Source organism: Prionailurus bengalensis, chromosome A3 (genome assembly GCF_016509475.1).
Source record: "Prionailurus bengalensis isolate Pbe53 chromosome A3, Fcat_Pben_1.1_paternal_pri, whole genome shotgun sequence".
NCBI classification, from domain to species: domain Eukaryota; kingdom Metazoa; phylum Chordata; class Mammalia; order Carnivora; family Felidae; genus Prionailurus; species Prionailurus bengalensis.
The window spans coordinates 52,228,507-52,252,265 of NC_057354.1; the positions used below are offsets into that span (position 1 = coordinate 52,228,507).

The 23,759-nt window shown below is 34.5% G+C and overlaps 1 protein-coding gene across 2 annotated transcripts in view; it reads right to left on the minus strand.

The window, feature by feature from the left end:
- Window positions 1-23,759, minus strand: part of GCC2 (GRIP and coiled-coil domain containing 2) — a 66,373-nt gene that overhangs the window by 36,309 nt on the left and 6,305 nt on the right. For both annotated transcript variants that reach the window (XM_043603030.1, XM_043603029.1), the window contains exons 6-13: window positions 20,951-23,416; window positions 20,189-20,258; window positions 17,612-17,712; window positions 17,288-17,386; window positions 10,385-10,504; window positions 7,466-7,630; window positions 7,061-7,165; window positions 6,029-6,191 (exon numbers count right to left, since the gene is read on the minus strand). In XM_043603030.1, coding sequence (XP_043458965.1) covers window positions 6,029-6,191; window positions 7,061-7,165; window positions 7,466-7,630; window positions 10,385-10,504; window positions 17,288-17,386; window positions 17,612-17,712; window positions 20,189-20,258; window positions 20,951-23,416 — 3,289 coding nt within the window. The remainder of the gene's footprint in view (window positions 1-6,028; window positions 6,192-7,060; window positions 7,166-7,465; window positions 7,631-10,384; window positions 10,505-17,287; window positions 17,387-17,611; window positions 17,713-20,188; window positions 20,259-20,950; window positions 23,417-23,759) is intronic.

Consider the following 23,759-nt stretch of genomic DNA (forward strand, 5'->3'; position numbering starts at 1 on the left):
GCTTTTATCTCATTTCCTCATCATTTATATATTTGAAATATTGTACGGTAGTATCTTTGTAGCCACCTCAAATCATTTTATGGGATTTCTGCTTCTTGTCATGTGGGAGTAACAAGTCTTAGACTTACTTTCCACCATAATCAATTAGAAAACTGAACAAAATATGTGAAAAAAAATCCTGCTTTCTGACATTAGACAAGAAGCACTATAGAGCTGTGATCCCTGAGAGAAGGTAAACAAGGTGAGCCCTATTACAGTCCCAGCTTTTGGTCAGGAGGCAATTTCTAGACTGTGGTACAGAAAGGGACTCCCAAACAGAGCAGTGGTCTTGCTGAGATTCAAAGAACAATAGCTTTGGAAAGAACAGTGAATAGGGAACTATAATTGGAACAATTCCCAGGGCTCACAAAGGGCTATAAATTGTTCCTACCAGCCAGAGTAAAGAGACGTTGTTTAATACATAGGCACTCAGTAGACATCAGAAGATCCCTATTTTAGTAGAGAGGCTGAACTATATCTGTATGAAAGGGCTATCTACACTTGTCCTAAAAAATAAAAAAGAAGGAAAAACAAGCCACAAAAGAATAAAACTGATCTATAAATGCCTGCCAAAGTTTAACTCTGTAAGTGAATACAAAAAATCTAGCACTCAACATGTAAAATTCACATCCAATTAAAAAATTATTTCCCATGCAAAGCAGGGAATTATTACTGATAACAGGAGAAAAAAATTCAATGAATAGATTTAGAACAATAAATCACAGAATATGCTTAAAGACTGGAAGGAAAATATAATGAAGAGATAAATGGAAAACAGGAAGAAAAAAAAACACAAATGGAATTTCTGGAGATGAAAAATATAATACCTGAAGAAAATATCACTGGATGGTAATAAAATATTAGACTCTGGAGATGAGAGAATTTAAAAATTACTTACTAATAGAAACAACTAGAATAGAAACTATATTATATTTAATAATAGAAAGTATACAAAAAGAAGCTCAGAAAGTGAAAAAAATAGAAAAAAATGAACAAATTATCACTAATCTATGGTGATATATCAAGTGGTCTAATGTGTGTAATTGGAGTCTCAGGGGAAAAAAGAAGGAGGATTTAAACAAGAAAGAATAAAGTAAACAATGGCCAAAAATATGATCAACTTGAAGAAAACTAGAAAATCTAAATACAGCAAAGAAATGCAAAAAACCACAAGCAGGATATAAACAGGGAAAGAAAACATAACAAGGCACATCATAAAATTCTATACCCAGCAGAACTATCTTTCAAAAATGAAGGCATTCTCCCCTCAAAATGACGAAACGAAGGAATTCATCCCAAAAGAAAGAGGAGGAAGAAATGACAGGAAGGGGCTTAACTAACACAGATACAAGCAAGATGTCTGACCAGAATTAGAATCATGAAATAAGAACACTAGCTGGAGTCGAAAATAGATTAGAATCCCTTTCTGCAGAGATAAAAGAAGTAAAAGCCAGTCAGGATGAAATAAAAAATGTTATAACTGAGCTGAAATCTCGAATGGATGCCATGGCATCAAGGATGGATGAGACAGAGCAGAGAATCAGTGATATAGAGGACAAACTTATGGAGAATAATCAAGCAGATAAAAAGAGGGAGACTAAGGAAAAAGAGCACAATTTAAGAATTAGAGAAATCAGTGACTCATTAAAAAGGAACAACATTAGAATCAGGGGTCCCAGAAGATGAAGAGAGAGAAAAAGAGGTAGAAGGGTTATGGGAGCAAATCATAGCAGAAAACTTTCCTAAGCTGGGGGAAGAAACAGACATCAAAATCCAGGAAGCACAGAGGACTCCCATTAGATTAAAAAAAAACCAACTGTCAGCAAGACCTATCATAGTCAAATTCACAAAATACTCAGGCAAGGAGAGAATCATGAAAGCAGCAAAGGAAAAAAAAAGTCCTTAACCTACAAGGGAAGACAAATCAGATTTGCAGCAGACCTGTCCACAGAAACTTGGCAAGCCAGAAAGGAGTGGCAGGATATATTCAATGTGGTGAATCAGAAAAAATATGCAGCCAAGAACTCTTTATCCAGCAAGGCTGTCATTCAAAATAGAAGGACAGATTAAAAGTTTCCCAAACAAAAATTAAAGGAGTTCGTGACCACTACACAAGTCCTGCAAGAAATTTTAAGGAGGGTTCCCTGAGGGAGAAAAGACTAAATAAATAAATAAATAAATAAATAAATAAAATAAAGACCAAAAGGAACAAAGACTAGAAAGAACAAAAGAACACCAGCAGAAACTCCAACTCTACAAGCACAAGCAACATAATGGCAATAAATTCATATCTTTCAGTGCTCACTGTAAATCAATGTATTAAATGCTCCAATCAAAAGACATAGGGTGACAGAATGGACAAGGAAACAAGATCCATCTATATGCTGTTTACAAGACACCCACTTTAATCTAAAGACACCTTCAGATTGAACGTGAGGGAATGGAGAACCATCTATCATGCTAATGGTCAATAAAAGAAAGCCAGAGTAGCCATATTTATATCAGACAATCTAGACTTTAAAATAAAGACTGTAACAAGAGATGAAGAAGGGCATTTTATCATAATTAAGGGGTCTATCCACCAAGAAGACCTGACAATTGTAAACATTTATGCGCCAACTGTGGAAACACCCAAGCATATAAATCAATTAATCACAAACATAAAAAACTCATTGATAATAATACCATAATAGTAGGGGACTTCAACACCCCCACTTCCAGCAATAGACAGATCATCTAAACAAAAAACCAACAAGGAAACAATGTCTTTGAATGAAACACTGGACCAGATGGACTTAACAGATATATGCAGAAGATTTCATCCTAAAGCAGCGGAATATACATTCTTCTCTAGTGCACATCGATCGTTCTCCAGAACAGACCACATACCGGGACACAAATCAGACCTCAACAAGTACAAAAAGATCGAGATCATACTGTGCATATTTCAGACCACAATGCTATGAAACTTGAAATCAACAATCAGTAAAACTAAAAGGCAACCGATGGAATGGGAGAAAATATTTGCAAACGACATATCAGATAAAGGGTTATTATCCAAAATCCATAAAGAACTTATCAAACTCAACACCCAAAAAACAAATAATCCAGTGAAGAAAAGGGCAACAGACATGAATAGACACTTATCCAAGGAAGACATCCCGATGGCCAACAGACACATGAAAAATGCTCAACATCACTCATCTTCAGGAAATACAAATCAAAACCACAATGAGATACCACCTCACATCAGTCAGAATGGCTATAATTAATAACTCAGGCAACAACAGATGTTGGCGAAGATGTAAAGAAAGAGGAACCCTGTTGCACTGCTGGTGGGAATGCAAACTGGTGCAGCCACTCTGGAAACAGTATGGAGTTTCCTCAAAAAAGTAAAAACAGAACTACCCTGTGACCCAGCATTTGCACTACTAGGTATTTATCCAAGGGATACAGGTGTGCTGTTTATAGCAGCACTAGCAACAACAATCAAAGTATGGAAAGAGCCCAAACGTCCACATATGGATGAATGGATAAAGAAGATGTTGTATATATAGACAATGGAGTATTACTCAGCCATCAAAAAGAATGAAATCTTGCCATTTGCAAGTATGTGGATGGAACTAAAGGTATTATGCTAAGCAAAATTAGTCAGAGAAAGACAAATATTATATGACTTCACTCTGAGGACTTTAAGACACATACCAGATGAAGACAAGGGAAGGGAAGGAAAAGTAATATAAAAACAGGGAGGGGGAAAAACATAAGACTCTTAAACATGGAGAACAAACAGAGGGTTATTTGAGGGGTTGTGGGAGGGAGGGGGGGATGGGCTAAATGGGTAACAGGCATTATGGAATCTACCCTGAAATCATTGTTGTATTATATAGTAACTAACTTGGATGTAAAAAAAAAAAAAAGAATAAAATTTTACAGTTAAGAAAAAAATGAAGGCAATTTTTTGGGGGTGAAAGACATAACAGAATTCAATACCTACAGCCCACAGTACAAGATATGTTAAAGGAAGTCCTTCAGGCAAAAGGAAAGTCATACTTGATGAAATCTGGATATACATGAAATGAAGAGCAACAGAGATGGTAAATATGTGGGTAAATAGTTAAAAAATTTTTTTCTAGTTTTTTATTTCTTTAAAACAGGGATTGGAAAATGTTTTACATGGTGAGGTAATAAATATTATAGTGTTGCAGGTGATACAGTATCTGTTACAACTACTCAACTGTGCTGTTATAGCATGAAAGTAGCCATAGGTGATACACACAAATGTACATGGCAATGTTTCAGTAAAACCTTTCTATATATACATATATATATACACACACACACACACACACACACATATAAAAACCTACATATATATATGAATAACTGTGGGACATGGTTTGCATATCTCTCTTTAATAAAGAAATATTTTTAAAGAAAAACAACACAGTTATTACATTCCTAACACATGTGAAAAACATGTGAAGCAAATGTGTGATAAAAATAAAGACCAACAATGGGGAAACAAACAGTACTGTAAGATTCTTATACTATATATGAAGTGGTATAATTTACTTAAATGTAATCTGTAATAAATTTATGATATATTATAAACCCTAAACCCACCACTAAACACTAACAATGGTATAGCTAATAAAAGAGATAAAATAGCATCATATAAATTAATTCAAAAGAAGGCAGATAAAAGAGGAGAAAGGAAATGAATTACAGAACAATAGAAAATAATCAGCAAGATAGATTTAAATCTAATCACATAAATATTTATGTTAAAAATAAATGACTTATATATTCCAATTAAACAGCAGAGACTGTCAGCTTGGAGAGAAAAGGAAGACCCAACTATATGCTATCTAAAAGGAATATTTTATAGACTTAGGTCGCAAGCCAAAGGATAGGAAAAGACATGCTATGTAAACAATAAACAAAAGAAAGCTGGAGTGGTTACATTAATATCAAAGTGGACTTTAGAAAAATAAATATTACTAGTAATAAGACATATTTCATAATAATAGAGGAATTAAATTACCAAGAACAAGTAATGATTCTAAATGTAAATGTAGCTAATTCCAGAGTTTCTAAATATATGAAGCCAAAACTAACAGAAATGAAAAGAGAAAGAAATCCACAGTTATGTTCAGGAAATTCAACATCCCTCTCTCCATACTTGATAAAGCAGTAATCAGAAAATCATTAAAAATACAGAAAACTTAAACAGTCACCTAACTTGACTTAATTGACATTAGTTAGAACACTCTATCCAACAACTAATACAGTTGAACACATTGTTTTCAAGTGCCTAAGGAGCATTCACCAAAAGAAATCTTATTCTGAACCCTAATACAAAACTGAATAAACTTAAAAGGACTGAAATCATGCAGAATATGTTTTTTAACTACAACAGAATTCAGTTAGAAATCATTAACAGAAAGATATTTGAAATTCCTTCAAACAAATTAAATAACACACTTGTAAATAACCCATGGGTCAAAGAAGAAATCCAAAGGAAATTTAAAAAATCTTGAGTGGAATAAGAAGTATAACATATCAACTTATGAGATGTGGCTGAAGGAGTGCCTGGGGATATTTAGAGCTTTAGGTGCATACATGAGAAATCATTTTATGGAAAGAATGGAATGTAATCACCTTAAAAAGAAGGTTTAATTGCTATTTGATGTTCCTACTCTGCTGACAACCAGCAAATCGTGGATAAGACCATTTCTTACCTTTGTATCACTCACATAGCAGGTACTTAAGAAATGTTTAAGTAAGTGAATGCATTATTCACCAACGTGGACTGTACACATCCAAACAAAACATGGTTTTACAACCCTCCTGGTCCTTAAGAATAGTGAGCATTGTGTGAAAGCTCTGGTTGGCAAAGACTGGTGAAATGAACAACTAATGTTGCTGCCCTGTGTTCTGTTATGATGAAATTATTGTAAGTTAAAGTGAATTTTGTTTTACTCACCCATTTCTTCTTGCAGGGTTTCTTGTTTCTGCTTCTGAATTTTTATTTCTTGCTCCAAATCTTCTATCTTGCTGTTTTTATTAGCTAACTTTTGATTTAGTTCTTTCATCAAACGTTCATAATCAGCTATTTCCATATTCATCAATGTGGTTTGCTGGGCATCCTGCACATATCAGAAATAAAAGATCCACATAATAGTAGATCAGTTGATTTGCAAAACTGTTAATTGCATAATTATAAATTATGCCACAGGAATAAACATATTCTATTATGCTTTTCTGTAATATGGAAAGTTTACACATATGAACAAACTAGAAATTGGTACTTTCTAATTTGTAATTTTATAAAATAAAATATTTTCTAATAGTTTAACTTTCTCAGTTTCAGTGAATTTCATCATAATTTTCATTAACCACAATTCATAGTTCTACCTATGGAGCTCTTATTTATAAAATATTAACATTGAAAAATTTTTTTAAATTAATTTATTTATTTTGAGAGAGAGAGAGCCAGGGAGGGACAGAGAGGGAGGGGTAGAGAGAGAATCCTAAGCAGGCTCCATGCTCTCAGTGCGGCTCAATCTCTTAAATCGTGAGATCACGATCAATAGTCAGACGCTTGACCAACTGAGCCACTCAGGTGCCCCTAAAATATTAACATTTTAAGCAGCTCTTACAGTACTTTTCTTTTTGGCCTCATCTTTGAAGAAGTAGAGAAAAATTAGCCAAAGTTTTAAGTATAATACAAATTCCCATTTTTGACATTAATTAGATCTTCATGTGTCATAGAATAATCCTGTACAAAAAATGAAGTATCAAACCAAAATCTAATCATTTTTGAGCCTAGATTCTTCTGAAAAAACAAGACTGAGAGAAATAAGTTAAACTTGCAATTTTTTGAGGCTGACAATCTACACATGATTATTTTGGTACCTCAAAAACCTTATTTTTGACATATTTCCTTTCTAAACTATTAGAATAGTTTAACACTGTGAATATTGATCTTAGTTTTGAATTTAGTATTTTATTTTACCTTTCTAACCAGCTCTAATTCTTGCATAGTTTTCTGAAGCTGTTTCTTTTCCTTCTGAAGTTGAAGCTGAAGTTCTTCAAGTTCATTTACAGAACTGGCATGCTCCTGAAATTAAAAATAAAAATATTGCCACCTCATCCCCCCAAGCCAACTAGCATTAAAAAAAGGTATTTGTAAGGGTCTATAAAATGAATTTGACATACTAAAATACAAAAAAAAAGCTTGAAAACCTTCTAATATTTAAAAAATGTGCACCTCAAAATTATATCTTGGGATTCTCAAATTCATAGTTCACATACATTAGGGAATTAATGAACTCTGTTGTATTCATAGTCTTTCCTTCACTTAAGTAATATAATAAAAATATCACTATATAACAAATTAATCCCATGGGACTGTTTGTACCTTTATCTTCTGTTCTTTCTGAAGTTTTTCGGCTTCCAACTCTTTGTCTGCCACTGCTTTGGCTTTTTGGACTTCTAATATCTGTACTTCTAATAACTTTGCATTAGACTGTAGTGTCTCAATACGAGCCAGGAGATCTTCATTATCAGAATTTAATTTTTCACACTAGAATGACAAATGTTCACTACTGTAAACATGCAGAAAAATATGTACAAGACAGGAAGAATAAAATAATACATTATGAGATTATGGCACAATTTGAAAACTGAAGATTTCAAAAACAATTCCACATAATGTAAAATCGAGAAGAAGTTTAAAACACTATTGTTAAAATAAATTTGGCAAACATTACAAGAGACCACAAGCACTGGCAGAGGAAAAGCAAAAAAGAAACAAAACCAAAAATACCCCAGGGAGCTGAGATTAGAGCAGTAGATAAGACAGGAGAGTTGCCAGCTGTTTTGTCATAGTCTTCCCCCAACAGGGGGAAAAAGAAAATGAAATTAAGTTTATATTGACTTTAATTAAAAGTTTTTATGCAAAAATACTGAAATTTAAACATATTTATTACAATTTTCATGTTTGCTTTTACTCAATTTAAAATTACCTGAAAAGCCCTTTCAACCAAGTGGGTGTGTAAGGAATGTACCTCAACATAATAAAGGCCGTATATGACAAGCCCACAACTACATCATACTCAATAGTGAAAAGTTTTTCCTCTAACATCAGGAACAAGACAAGATTCCTACTTGTGACATTTTTATTTAACATAGTATTAGAAGTCCTAGCCACAACAATAAGCAAGAAAAAGAAAAGGCATCCGAATTGCAAAAGAAGAAGTAAAACTGTCACTGCAGATGACAGGATACTATGTATAGAAAACCCTAAAGACTCCACCAAAAAACTGTTAGAATAAACGAATTCAGTAGAGCTGCAGAATACAAGATCAATATACAGAAATCTGTTGTGTTTTCTATACACTAATGACAAACTATCAGAAAGAAGAATTAAGAATAAACAATCCCACTTAAAACTGCATCAAAAAGAAAAAAAGTACCTAGTAATAAATTCAAAGAGGTGAAAGACTTAAAACTTTAAGACACTGATGGAAGAAATTGAAAATGACAGAAATAAATGGGAAGATACTCTATGCTCATAGATTGGAAGAATTAATATTTTTCAAAAGTCCAAATATTGTTATCCTGACCAAAGCAATCTACAGATTCAATGCAAATCCCTATGAAAAATTCAATGGCATTTTTTCAGGGAACTAGAACAATCCCAAAATTTGTACAGAACCTAAGAAGAGCCCAAATAGCCAAAGCAATCTTGAAAAAGAAGAATGAAACTGGAGCTATCATGCTCCCCAATTTCATACTATATTACAAAACTATAGTACTCAAAACAGTATGGTACTGGCATAACAGCAGACATGCAGGTCAATGAAACAAAGAGCCCAGAGATAAACCTATGATAATATGGTCAATTCACTTATGACAAAGGAGCCAGGAATATACAATAAGAAATGTACAGTCTCTTCCAATAAATGGTGTTGGACAAGTTGGATGTCCACATGCAAATGAATGAAACTGGACCACTACCTTCATCTTACACAAAAATTAACTTAAAATGGTTTAAAGATTTGAATGTAAGACCTGAAACCATAAGACCTCTAGACAATGGCAGTATGCTCCTTGACATTGGTCTTGCAAATGATATTTTGAACCTGATACCAAAAGCAAAGGCAACAAAAATAAAAATTAACAAATGGGACTGCATCAAATTCAAAACCTTCTTTATAGCAAAGGAAACCATCAACAGAATGAAAAGGCAACCTACTGAATGGGAGAAAGCATTTGCAAATCTTATATCTGATAATGGGTTAACAGCCTAAATAAAGAACTTGTACAATTCAAAAGCAAAAAACCGAACAATTCGATTTAAAAATGGGCAGAATATCTATACAGGCATTTTTCCAAAGACATACAAATGGCTAACAGGTACATGAAAAGATGTTCAACATCACTGATTATCAAAGAAATGCAAATCAAAACCACAATGAAATATCATCTTATATCTGTTAGAATGGCTATCATCAGAAAAACAGAAACAGCAAGTGTTGGCAAGGATGTGGAGAAAAGGGTTGGGAATGTAAATTGGTGCAGCCACTGTGGAAAACTTTATGGAAGTTCTCAAAAAATTAAAAACAGAACTACCATATGATCCAGTAATTACATTTCTGGGTATTTATTCGAAGAAAATAGAAACACTAACTCAAAAAGATATATGCACAACCACGTTTACTGCAGCATGGCTTTCAATGGCCAGGATAAGGAAACAGCCTAAGTGTTCACTGATGGATGAATGTATAAAAAACATGTGGTATATGTATGTATGTATGTGTATGTGTGTGTATATATGAAATGGAATATTATTTGGCCATACAGCCATACAGAAGTATGAAATCTTGCCATCTGTGGCAACATGGATGGACCTTGAGGGCATCATGCTAAGTGAAATAAATCAGAGAAAGATAAATACCATATGATCTCTCATATATGTGCAATTAAAAAAAAAAAAAACGAAACAACTAAGCTCATAGAATATGTGGTTGCCAGAGGCACAGGGTGGGGGTGGGTGAAATAAGTGTAGGCAGTCAAAGGTTATAAACTTCCAGTTATAAAATAAATAAGTCATGAAATGTACAGCATGGTGCTATAGTTAATAACACTGTATTGAATATTTGAAAGTTGTTAAGAGTAAATCCTAAAAGTTCTAATTGCAAGGAAAAAAAATTCTGTAACTACGTATGGATAGGTGTTAACCAGACTTCAAAATATATGCAAATCATGATGTACACCTGAAACTAAACTAATATAATGTTGTATGTCAATTATACCTCCACAAAATTTTTTTTACCTGAAAAGTTGAATTCCTTAATTGTCTTGTAAGTTCTTCTATGTGATGTTCAAAATTATTAGCACGTTCTTTTTCCACATCCAACTGCTCTGACTGCTTATCATATTCTAATAAAAGATTCTTCAATAAAAAACAAAAGGATTTAACTTTAGACAATTATACATTTGACCAATCAGACTATATTACCAAACCATCTTGATATAACATTTGAGTCCATTCTGAAAGTTTAAAACACTTAGCTAAGTTCAACATTTGACAGAACATCTAATTGGCACTGTATAATAAAATTAACATAGTTCAGAGGACTTTAGTATGGGATGGAACTATTAAAGGGCAAAAGGATTTTACATTTATACAGTACCAGCAAGTTAAATATATTCTAGTCATCAATAAAAATAAACTCCTGTAACATAAACAAAATTTAAAGAGGGAGGAGAAAAAGCTTAACCTGGTGGCCTATTAACTCCACCTAAAGAATTGTGATGAGGGAAATGTTTGAGGCCTGGCCTAACATAAGGTATAAGTGCTAATGGAAGGACATAGGAAGATATTTCATACAATCAGTGTCTCACTCTCTGTGGCAAGATGTTTACCATTTTTTGGACTCTAAAACCAATGGAATTTTGATATTTTTGGTTGGTCCCTACTCAAGAACAAAATGCCCGGGCTGACCTTTTTGCAACATACTGGCAAATTAGGTTATCCTCCAAAGTATGTAAATGAGATTCACTGTTTTGAGACTGTGTGTACTGTTTTTTTTTTCCCCCTCCTCTAATAAATCCTGCTTTTGCCTTGGTTCTTGGAAAACTACCGACTGTTCTTCACATGATGAATTTGTGTACAGAATAACTAACAAAATCTGAGTTTTCTTTGAAAGTTTACTTTGGAAAGCCTAAAAAGTGACCTTCATTCAGACCAGGACTTCTTGAGTCCTTCCCAGGCTCTTCTGGGGTTTCATGTGTGACAATTATAGGCTCTTTCTGGCTCTTGCTTGCCAAATCCGACTCTTGGCTAAGTGTAATTTTGTTTCTAATTCTGATTTATACATAATCAACTATTATCCACACTAGTAGCTGAATGTTGGGATCTGAGTTTCGATTTTATGGTCTACCCATCTAATGATCGGCAAAAACAGGATGTGGGAACCAAAAATCTGGCTTATATATATATGTTTGTCCATGTTTATTTGTCTGAGGGTTCTGCTATTTCTTGGCTTAAATGAATATGGGGTTGAGAAATCATTTGTCTTCCACAGAGAGAAGATTCCATGCTGTTTTTGTATTTCGTGCAGATTCCTCTAAGTCTATAGATCAGAGATCTTTATCTTCTTTTTTTTTTTTTAATTTTTTTTTCAACGTTTATTTATTTGTGGGACAGAGAGAGACAGAGCATGAACGGGGGAGGGGCAGAGAGAGAGGGAGACACAGAATCGGAAACAGGCTCCAGGCTCTGAGCCATCAGACCAGAGCCCGACGCGGGGCTCGAACTCACGGACTGCGAGATCGTAACCTGGCTGAAGTCGGACGCTTAACCGACTGCGCCACCCAGGCGCCCCATATCTTCTTAAACTCTATCTCGTCTTCGTTTTTACTTGCTATGGTTCTAATAGTTGTCAAGAGCTGCAAAAATGGGATTCCTATAACAAAGTTGACTTAAATAAATAATGGCTCGCCACAGGAAATTCTGACTATAATCACATATTATTCCTAAGGGGAGCACTGGAACAAAAAATGAATGCCATGCGTGCAATGGTCTAATTTCCTCGATGCATATGCCTATATTGATTCCAAGCAAATGAATAATTACAAATTATCACCGCTTCAGAATTGTTGTACGTTCAGATCTTTTTTTTTTTTTTTTTTTTAATATTTTTAATGTATGTTTACTTTTGAAGGCGAGAGAGAGACACACACAGAATCTGAAGCAGGCTCCAGGCTCTGAGCTGTCAGCACAGAGTCCAACGTGGGGCTTGGATTCATGAGCTGTGAGATCATGACCTGAGCTGAAGTCAGGCGTCCAACTGACTGAGCCACCCAGGCGCCCCTGTTCAGATCTTTAAAACAACAACAACAACAACAACAACAACAACTGAGAGGCATCTGGGGAACTTGGTTAAGCATCCAACTCTTTATTTTGGCTCAGGTCACGATCAAGCTCTGCATCAGGCTCCACACTGAGCATGGAGCTGGCCTGGGATTCTCTCTCTCTCGCTCTCTCTCCTCCTCCTGTTCATGTGTGCGTGCACCTGCTCTCTTTCTCTTAACATAAACATTAAAAAACTGATAAAAAATGATTATTTTAAGTGATATGAACACTGAAAAAAGAAACTGGCCAGGTTCACAAGTCTACAAAATTCCTCAGCATCCTAATATTGATGTTCCCTGAGGAACCTAATGGAGCTCAGTTATGTCTATTTTTATAAAAAATGATCATGATTCTTAAACATATCAGCAGGACCGATTTAATCGTACATCCTGTTGTTTCCTCACAAATGGAATCCCTAGCTTATTCAAAGGCTGAGAAAATTATACAACTATAAAATGTATTTTTAAGTTTATTTATTTACTTTGAGAGAGAGAGAGGGAGAGAGAGAGCAAGCTGGTGAGGGGCGGAAAGAGGGACAGAGAGGCCCAAGCAGCCTCCACACTGCCAGCACAGAGCCTGATGTGGGGCTTGAATAATCAACTGAGCCACCCAGGTGCCCCTAAAATGTATTTTTGAAAATGTTTTAATAGACTTCATTTTTTTAAGAGCAGTTTTAGGTTCACACCAAAACAGAGAGGAAGGTACAGATTTCCCATTACTCCTCTACCCCCAAATGCAGAGCCTTCTATATTATCAATAATACATGGCACATTTGTTACAATTGATGACCTTACACTGACACATCACCATCCAAAGTCCATAGTTTACATTAGGGTTCACTTCTGGTGTTGTACATTTTCTAGCTTTGGACAAATTTATAATGACATACATCCACCATTAATCAGTATCATACAGAGTAGTTTCACAACCTAAAAATCCTCTGTTCCATCTATTCATCCCTCCCTCCCTAACCACTGATTTTTTTGTTTTTAACTGTCTTTTCCCTTTTCCAACATGTCATGTAGTTGGAATCATCCATTATGTAGACTTTTCAGATTGGCTTCTTTTGCTTGGTAGTAGCATGCATTTAAGTTTCCTTCATGCCTTTTCATGGCTTCATAGCTCATTTCTTTTCAGCACTGAATGACATTCCATTGCCTGGATGTACCAGTTTATCTATCCATTTACCTACTGAAGGCCACCTTGGTTGTTCCCAAAGTTTGGCAATTATAAACAAAGCTGTTTATAACACCTACATGCAGGTTTTTGCGTGGATATGTTTTCAACTCCGTTGCATAAACACCAACAGTTACTAGATCATACGGTAAGAGTAGGTTTAGTTTTGTGAGAAATTGCCAAACTTCTGTTAAAATGGCTGTACTATTTTGTACCCCCTACCAGATTTTCTGAATGAGAGTTCCTATTGCTCCATGTCTTTGTCAGCATTTGTTGGTGTTGGTGTTTCAGATTTTGGCCATTCTAATATGCATGCAGTGGTTTTAATTTGCACTTCCCTGATGACATATGGTGTGGAATATCTTTTCAAATGCTTATTTGCCATCTGTTTATCTTCTTTGGTCTAAGTTTTTTGGCCCAGTTTTAAATCAGGTTTTTTGTGTTCTTACTGTTGAGTTTTAGTAGTTCTTTGCATATTTTAGGATAACAGTCCTTTATCAGATGTACGTCCTTTGCAAATATTTTCTCCCAGTCTATGCCTTCTCATTCTCTTGACATTATCTTTCGCAGAACAAATACTTATAATTTAAACATATATGTGTGTGTGTGTGTGTGTGTATACATATAGCTTATCAATTCTTTCATGGATCATACCTTTGGTGTTCTAAAAAGTCATTGTTACACTCAAATTAACCTAGGTTTTCTCCAGTTATTTTCTAGGAGTTTCACAGTTCTTTGTTTTACATGTAGGCTTATGATCCACTTTTGAGATAATTTTTGTGAAGGGTATGAGGTCTGTATCTAGATTCAATTTTTTTTTTTTTTTTTTTTTTACAGGTGGATGTCTAATTGTTTTAGCACTATTTGTTTAAAAGGTTATCTTTTCCTCCACTGTCAAAGATCAGCTGACTATATTTATATGGGTCTATTTCTGGGCTCTCTATTCTCTCCTACTGATCTATTTCTCTATTCTTCTACCAATATCACATTGTCTTGATTGCTGTAGTTTTATAGTAAGTCTTGAAGTCAGGTTAATCCTCCCATTTTGTTCTTCTTCAGTATTGTTTTCTGAGTCTGACCTACATCATTTTCCTTCTCTAAGGAACTTTTAAAATTTTTAAGAGTTTATTTAGAGAGAGAGAGAGAGAGAGAGAGAGAGAACATGTGTGAGACTGGAGGAGGGGCAGACAAGGGGGAGAGAGAATCCTAAGCAGGCTCTGTGCTCTAAGCAAAGAGCCTGATGTAGGGCTTGAACCCACGAACTGTAACATCATGATCCGAGCTGAAATCCAGAGTCAGATGCTTAACTGACTAAGCCACCCAGGCGCCCTAAATTTTTAACATTTCTTGAAAGGCATGTCTTTCTTTTCCTATGAGCATTCTCATTATGCAGTTGTACCTTTTGTACTTGGCTCACCATTCTTTGATATTCTTTTTTTTTTTTGTCTTTTGAAATCTCTCCCTATATATATTTAATTTTTATTGGTTTTTGAGAGAGACAGTGGACATGTGTAAGGAGAGAGGGGCAGAGGAAGAAAGAATCTTAAAAAGGCCCCATGCTCAGCACGGAACCTGACACAGGGGATCCCACAACACTGGGATCATGACCTGAGCTGAAATCGAAAGTTGGACACTCAACCGACTGAGACACCCAAATACCCCTGAAATCTATATTAAAAAAAATTTTTTTTAATGTTTCCTTATTTTTTGAGAGAGAGCAACAGAGTGTGAGTAGGGGAGGGGCAGAGAGAAAGGGAGACACAGAATCCGAAGCAGGCTCCAGGCTCTGAACTGTCAGCACAGAGCCCAATGCGGGGCTCGAACTCATGAACCATGAGATCATGACCTGAAACAAAGTTGGATGCTTCACCGACTAAACCACCCAGGCATCTCTATAGTTTAAACAAAGAAATTGGCATACCTGGTCTACCCATTGATAAAAATTAATAAATTAGATTAAAATGTAAAGAAGCAAGCTGCTAATGGCTCATAAAAGACAAATGAGCCTATAAATTTCAAATAAGTGTTTTAAAAAAATGGATGTGTCAAATACCTTTATATATTAAGGATATTAATCCCTTGTCATATTTTCATGTTAATTTTTTATTTTATATAGTTCAGTCTATCTTTTCCTTTGTAAATTCATTTGCTTTTAAGTTTAGAAACGTATCTCATATCCAGCAGTAAAATGATTGTTTTATACCAGGTTTTAAAAAATCCTTTTCACTTTTCACAAAACTCTTTAAATCCACCTAGAATTTATTTTGGTGTGTGGGAGTAAAGTAAAAATCTAACTAAATTATTCTGAAGTAGTTACCTTATTCCTTCTTTGTTGGTTTCAATGTTTTCAAATCTTACTGGGCTAGTATACAATCTAGCTTAGTTGGTGATAGAACAGATCTGGAACCAGACTTCCTGAATCCAAACTTGGCTTTATTCTGTTACTTGCTCTGTGATAGCGGCAATGTTAATTATATGTTTCTTGTTTTTTTGTTTTTTTTTTACTAAAAAAATTTTTTTTTTAGAATTAAGTCTGATAAGATACGTAAAGTGCTTAGAAAAGAGGCTGGCCTAGAAGTGTTTGTTGTTATGCAGAGGTCTCTGTCTTCTGTTAAATTAATGTCTTATTTTTATATCAGAATTGTATCACATTATGGTTTTGTAATAAATTTCACACCTGCTAGAGCAAGATGGCTTTTCTTTTTTCACTTTAAAAAGTATTAACTATTCTTGTGAGCTTATTTCCCATTTGAAACTTAAAATAATTGTCAAGATTGCATAACCAAAATAGATAAATAAATCTTTAGTGAAATTGTTTCAGAACATGTAAACCAACCTGAAAACAAGTATATCAAATAATAATAGTTGCTATATATATGTTTTGCAGTTTTCTTCAAGAAGTGCCAAATTTTCTCATTAAAGTTCTTCCTGAAATTTTATTTTTGGCTTCTATGGAATTTTCTTCTTTCAATCAATCCCACTTGGCTTACTCTCTTGTTGATACCATCCTCTTTTATTGTTATACACTGTAAGTTTCTTAAATTTTTTTTGTCTACTTCTCTGTTATTGCCATTAGAATTTAAGTCCTTAGAGGGCAGGAATTTAGTCTATTTGGTGGACTGCATCTCCCTAGTACTCAGTACTCACTCTGACTGTATAAATATTTGCTGAATAAATACATACAAGAATGTAAAGGTATTTATCTTACATTCAGGGATTTTGTTGCACTCTCTTATTTTAATTTTAAATTTTTTTATAATATTCTCATGTTAGGTTGATAAGCATATTACCTCCAAATAATGCTTTTACTTTCCTTTTAAACCTGTTGTTTGAGTTTCAAGTTTATTCACTTGGCCAGAATATAAAATAATAACAGTAATAATAGTCATCTTTTTTGTTACTGATTTTATTAGGAAATCCCAAGACAGAACTTTGGTTTTAAAAAACAATAGCTTGAAGGTACTTTAAATCTCAGACACTTAAAATCTTGATACTAGGATGCTATGACATTACACAAAAAAATAGAAACAAATTTACTAAAAAATACAAGGCGACTGTCTTATGGACAAGTTTTACATTTCTAGTACATTCCTTAACTTAGAAGTTACAAATATAACTTGCTATTAAAATAACTATTTTTACCTTATAGCTTTCTGCTCCTTGAATGAGATCTCTCATGGAAGTAGACAACTGATCCTTTTCTGATCGAACAGATTCAAGCTCTTCCCGTAGAGTCTGGGCCTATTTTAAATATATGATAAAAAGTTTTGTTTTGTTTTTTAAAGATTTTATTTTTAAGTAATCTCTACACCCAGTGTGGGGCTTGAACTCACGATGCTGAGATCAAGAGTCATGTGCTCTACCGACTGAGCCAGCCAGGCGCCCCTAAAAAGTTTTTTATGGACAGAAAAACTAGATTTTCTAATATGCAAGATTATTGAATCTTGTATTTTTAAGTCACCTTACCTCTCTTTTGCTAGAATCTAGTTCTTTTTTTGCCTTCACAGCAACTAGTTTTATCTTATTTATTTTTTCCTCTTTCTCTTTGGATTCTTTTTCCAGATATCCTAAAAACACAAAATGAAAGGATTATATATATGAACTCAAAAGGAAAAAATCCAAATTATTTACTTGTTTTAGCCTTAGAAATTGACCTTTAATCTGGAACACAAAATCTGTAATCTGTAATTAAAAGTAATAAGTAGCAAAAATATTAGTATCTATTTTTTTAAGTGAAAGCTTAGTCATTACCTAAGCAAGGGAAACAATGGTAAAAATGTCCATTTCCTTCCAACTGTCAAAACAGCCTACTCATTTCATAAGTGTCTAGGAATTGGAGAGGCTATTAGTGCTCCTTTAATGTTAGAAGATTTCCTAGAAACTCAACTATGGTAGGATTTTAGGCGGCAATTTGCAAATCAGGATCATATGGGGAAATATCAGATACAGTTAAATACTTTTGCTCTGTAGACACACTCCAATCCTGATCTCTTCCTTAACATCTTTAGCCATTTCCTCTATTTCAGCTCCTGTGTTCCAGATCTTATTTCTTGATATCTCTGCTTAAGTTATCTGAATTTCTGTCCTCGCTCATTAATCCAGATGCACCTGTGCTCACAGACTCTGCCTTTCTCTGCTGCTACAGGTGATTATTTTGTCTGTGTATTTGTGCAGCACTGGCCAATTGTTCCACTTTTGCATTTCATCCTACACCTCTCACGTACTCAAGAATCAGTGCAGCAAAGCTCCCTCTTTCTTGTGCAGCAAATCCCCCTCTCTAATGGAGTTTTCTTTTTTTCTTTCATTTTTTTTTAAAGTTTATTTATTTATTCTGAAAGAGAGAGAGAGAGTGGGGAGGGGCAGAGAGAGAGGGAGAGAAAGAGAATCCTAAGCAGGATCTGTACTGTCAGCATGGAGCCCGATGCAGGGCTCGAACTCATGAACGCATGAGATCATGACCTGAGCTGAAATCAAGAGTTGGCCACTCAACTGACTCGAGCCACCCAGGTGCCCCAGTGGAAGCACCAAAGAGGATGGGAAAGGTCATAAAAGGATTGCTGAAACAGCACACAAACAAAAAAAGGCAAACCACCACACTTCCCCTCTGGATACTGTCTCATCTCTTTTATAAGCAAATCCCTTTGTAAGCATGTGTACACATGCTCTCAAATTTTTTTTTTTTTTTTGAACATATTTCATTCAGGCTCTGGCTTTAGCATATCACGGAAAAGGTTATCAAGTTACCAATGCCCTCTAGTTTGCTTAATCCAATGGTTAGTTCTTTGTACTGATGTTACTTTACCTATTCTAGCATTTGCCATGGTTAAATATCTTTTCCCTCTTTAAACACTTCTGTTACTTGCACTTCATCGATCTTAATTTCCAACACATTTTATGTTCTGGGTTTTCCCAACTCACTGGCCGCTCCTTCCCAATCTCCTGTGCTGTTCCCATCTTTCAGACTTTTAAATGACAGAGAACGGTCTCTGGTCTTCATATTTTTTCTACATTCACTTCCTTGGTGATCTCCATCTCATGGCTTTTAACTGTTCTGTTAACTACAACTTTTTACCTTGGATCTAGCTCTCTCCCCATAACTCCAGATTTGCATATTTAGTAGTCTACCTGACATCACCATCTGAGTTGTTAAATTTGTCTCAAACCGAGTTCCTAATCTCATTTTTAACCCCACTTGTCCCAGTCATCCACTATAAGAAAACTAGCATTCATTTAAAAATCTTCCAGCTTCCCCTGCTACCTCTCCCTCACTAGACTAACTAGACACTAAATTGAAGATTTATGGGCACATTACTTAACACTTCTAAGTATTTGTCTCTTATTTTTAAATGGGAATAAAATAGCTACTCCATAATGTTACTATGACAAAGATGTGTATAGGACAAAGTCTCAACTTCTTTGCACACATTCTAGTGCTTTTGTGGTCATACTCCTGCCTCTCTAGGAACTTCTTGGTATGCTCCTTGATGTTATGTATGTTGATATTCACACACCTGCCGTTCTCTCCTGCCAGAATACTTTTCTTCTCATGTCAAATTTCTCATTTTCAACACAAAAGTATAGCCTATTCTGTGATGTTTTTCCTACCTGAAGACAGACAACCGATCATGCCTTCCTGTACTTCCAGCATTACACCTTGTCGACACTTCAAACTACTACAAGAACAGCCCCTCTGGCACTTGGCTCTTTGAAGACATGGTCTGTATTTTAATCACTTGCTATTACTAGTGCCTATCTAGCTAGGCATTCAAATAAACTTTGCTAAATAAATGAAAAATCCCCAAACCATCATGGAACCATTTATAAATGGAATCACATCAGTCCTTTAGATTAAACAATTAAACAAGAGAGTGGTAATTTTGGAAAGGAAGGCAAACAGATGGCAGAGAAGCAAAAATGGGGGCATTAGAGACAGCTAGTTATCATGATTTAACAACTCATTAATCAGCTACATTTCTCAACGTATTCTAACTCTAGAAGAATCTGTGTAATTCATTGTGACAACATATACAAAACCATACTTACCTATTTTTTCTTCCAACTCTTTTACTAAAGAAGGTTGATCATTTTCTACAGGTGATTTCTCTAAGGAATCCTAGATTTTATAGAAAAAACAAAAAGAAAATCACTTCATTTCCCATGATGAACTAATTGGCCATCATATCAAGCATGAGAAAATCCTCATTAAAGAAAATTCACACAAAAAGCAATTTGATGAGCAGTCTTTTTCTTACCTTGATAAACCAAGTAATACTGACCTTATGCATATAGAATTTACTGTAAAAAAACAGTAGTATCCAAGGCCAAGATGAACAACCTGACACATACCAAACACATAATGCAATAAAGAAAAGATTAAATGATTATAGTTTATCATACTTTCACAAATTTTGGACAAAAATCTAAAATTTTGGCTAAAGTTAAATACCACAATAGCCCACTTTTCTGCTCAATAGCGCTCTTTAAGAAAGGTAAAATGTATATCACACCAGAGTGAAATTCTAGTTTTTTCATGTTGTAGTTTTGGTGTTGACTAGTTATGCAATTTTGACCAAGACATTTAACCCCTTAATCATTTAATCTTATGCCAGATCAAGATTCTAAAATGATCTAAAACCAAAAAGTGACCAATATGGATACAGAATATGTAACATGAAAATGTTTAATGTACTTTTCAGAAAACAATTTACTTCTGACTTAAAAGTGTAAAAATTTAATGTATGTATTTTCTAGTCTAGTACTAGAACTAAGAATTTATTTAAATTAATAAAATTGAAATAATAGTACCTTTAATAACAACAACTCTGCTCTCACGTCCTGCAATTCAGCTTCTTTTTGTTCCTGCGATAGCCTCAGGTTTTCAAGCTCCCTTACAAAAGACTGTTCTTTTTCATTTTGGGTTTTATTTTTGCTATGTAAGTTTTGAGAGGCTTCTTCAACTTGACTTAAAAGATTCTGATTTTCAAGCCTTGTTTTTTCATTAGCATTCTTCATTTCTAGAAGATCAGACTGCAAGGCCTCTTTATGTGACAGGGTTTCTTCTAATTCTTTCCTTAAGAGAACTTTCTCTTGTTCATGGTCTCTTAGTAGAGACTGAAGCTCTTCATGGTGAACTGCATTCTCTTCTTGAAGGCACTTAATCTTTTTTTCTAACTCTGCTACCCTTTCATCATACTGAAATATCAAGTTGTGTTTTTCCTCATTGATTTTAGCTAAGGATTCACCTACAGCTTGTAGGATATTTACAACATCTTCCTCTTCATCTTCTTCTGAAACTTTTGACTCCATCTGCTTCAGAAAACCACATAACTGAGTTTTGACAAATAACTTCTGAACCTGCTCATTTTCAAACAGTGTACTTAAATTATCTCGTTCTGTAATTGTTACCTGAAGTTTCTTTTCTAATTCAGAAATGTGTTCCTTAAGCATAACATCTTCTTTTTGGGACAGGAGAACTTCCAAATCCCTATTCAACTGGTTCTTTTCTGAACTTAATCTATTATTTTCCTCATAAAGACTCTTAACTTCAGATGATAGTGCTTCCTGGTCCTCAGAGACAGTTTTTAATTGAACCATAAGTTTTTCTAGTTTTTGGTTATTTTGATCCTTTTCTTTTAAAGTTTCTTCTAGTTCTCCTCTTAATTCATTTACCTTTTGTTCCAGTTCACTGTTGCAGTGGCTAGTTTGCTCTACTTTTCCCCTAAGTTCTACAATCAATCTTTCTTCCCTTTCACATTTTTTATGGAGATTATCCATCTCTTCATGAGAAGTTTTTATTTTACTTATGAAATCATTTTTTTCCTCAGTGAGGGAACTTATCTTTGCTTCAAGTTCTTGTAACATGGTATCTCTCTGACTGAGACTAACTAAACACACTTCATTCTTTTCTTGAAGACTTTTTATGGTATTTTCAAGTTCTGGCACTAATTCTTGTTGGGACAACTTTTCATTTTCTCTCTGGAGACGATTCACAGTTTCAAGAAGAGCATCTTTTTCATTAAAGGCAGTTCTGAGTTTCTGCTGAAGTTCGTTAACATCAGATGCTTGCTGTTGCTTCATTGATTCAAACTCTTGACTTATTTTCCCAGCAGATTCCCCCAGTTCTGTTTGTAAGATCTCCATAATCTCCCTCAGACTCTCATAATTTAAAATTGCTTCTTGCTTTTCTTGCTGTAGGTTTTCACACTGCTCCTTAAGACCTTGTATTTCAAACATTAGTGTTAATTTTTCTTTTTCTGAACCTGACAAAAATGTCTCAGTTAGTTCTGATATTTCTTTTTGATGCTGTTCCTTAAGTCTCTGTACTTCTTTGTTATGTTGTTCTACAATACAGCAAAATTGTTTGTTTGAATCTTCTAGTTCAGATTTTAATTTTTCAATTACACAGCTCTGTTCTTCTTTAGCTAGCAATAATTCATTAATTTTAAACTCTAAGTCTTCCCGTTCATGAAAAAACTCATCCTTTATATGTTGTGCATCAAGTTCAAGTTTTAATTTAAGATTATTCATGTAAGTTACCTCATCTTTTAAGATACTATGTTGAGACTCCAGTTCTTTTAAGGTGTTTTCTAAGTGTTTGATTTTTTCGTTTACTACTTGTTCTACAAAAGCTTCTTCTTGTAAGAGCACAGGACACATCTGATTTTTGTGGTTTGCATCTGGCGCATTCTCTAAGTTTTCTAATTCACATTCATACTTCTCCTGAATGTTCTTCACACTTGCTTCACATTGTCTGACTAAATTCTCCTTTAGCTGGTTTAAATTACTCACTTCTGCTTCCCGTTCTTTTGCAGATGCTTCTATTTGGCACATCAAATCTTTCACCTCTTCTTGGTGTGCAACTTTCAACTGCAAAAGCTCTTCTTGCAAACTATTAATATCTTTTTGGTAACGCTGGGAATTAGCCTCAATGACTTCTTGGAGATGAGTAATTTCTTGCTCCTTTTCATTTGTAGCAGTGCTTAATTGTTTTTGCAGATATAAAATTTGTTCCTCAAAGACTGGCTTGATGTTCTGAATCTCTTGTAGTTTTTTAACATTATCTTCACAGTTACCCTGAAATTTAAGTTGTTCGGAAAGTTCTAATTGTTTTTTTGCTGCTTCTTCCAGTTCCTTTTGCAAGCTAACTTTATCTTCACTGTGTTTGGAATGTACTGCCATTAATTCATTTTTCAGATTTTCAATTTCTTTCACATAGTTTCCTTGTGATTGTTCAAACTCCTTGTGCACATCTTCCATCTTAGTAATAGAATCCTATTATAAAAATCAGCACACAAAAATACCTAATTAAGACAAAAGAAATGCCTGCCTTCAGGAAAAATATTAGCCACAGGCTAACTGGAGAGAAAAGGAAGTGAGCAAAAATGTACATAGAGCAATATGACACTGAGACTCCCAAGAATTCTGCTCAGGCTGCAACTACCTTAAGTATCATACTGCACGTTGCAGTACTAAATGTGTTATTCAGGGTAATAACTAAAATCTAAGAAATCTCTGGATTTAATTTCCTTTTAAAAAGGGATAAATTACGGAAGTTATATTGAGTCACAAAGGTTTAATGAGTTATCTCCTGAGTTGAACAATAGGGGACTTTTGG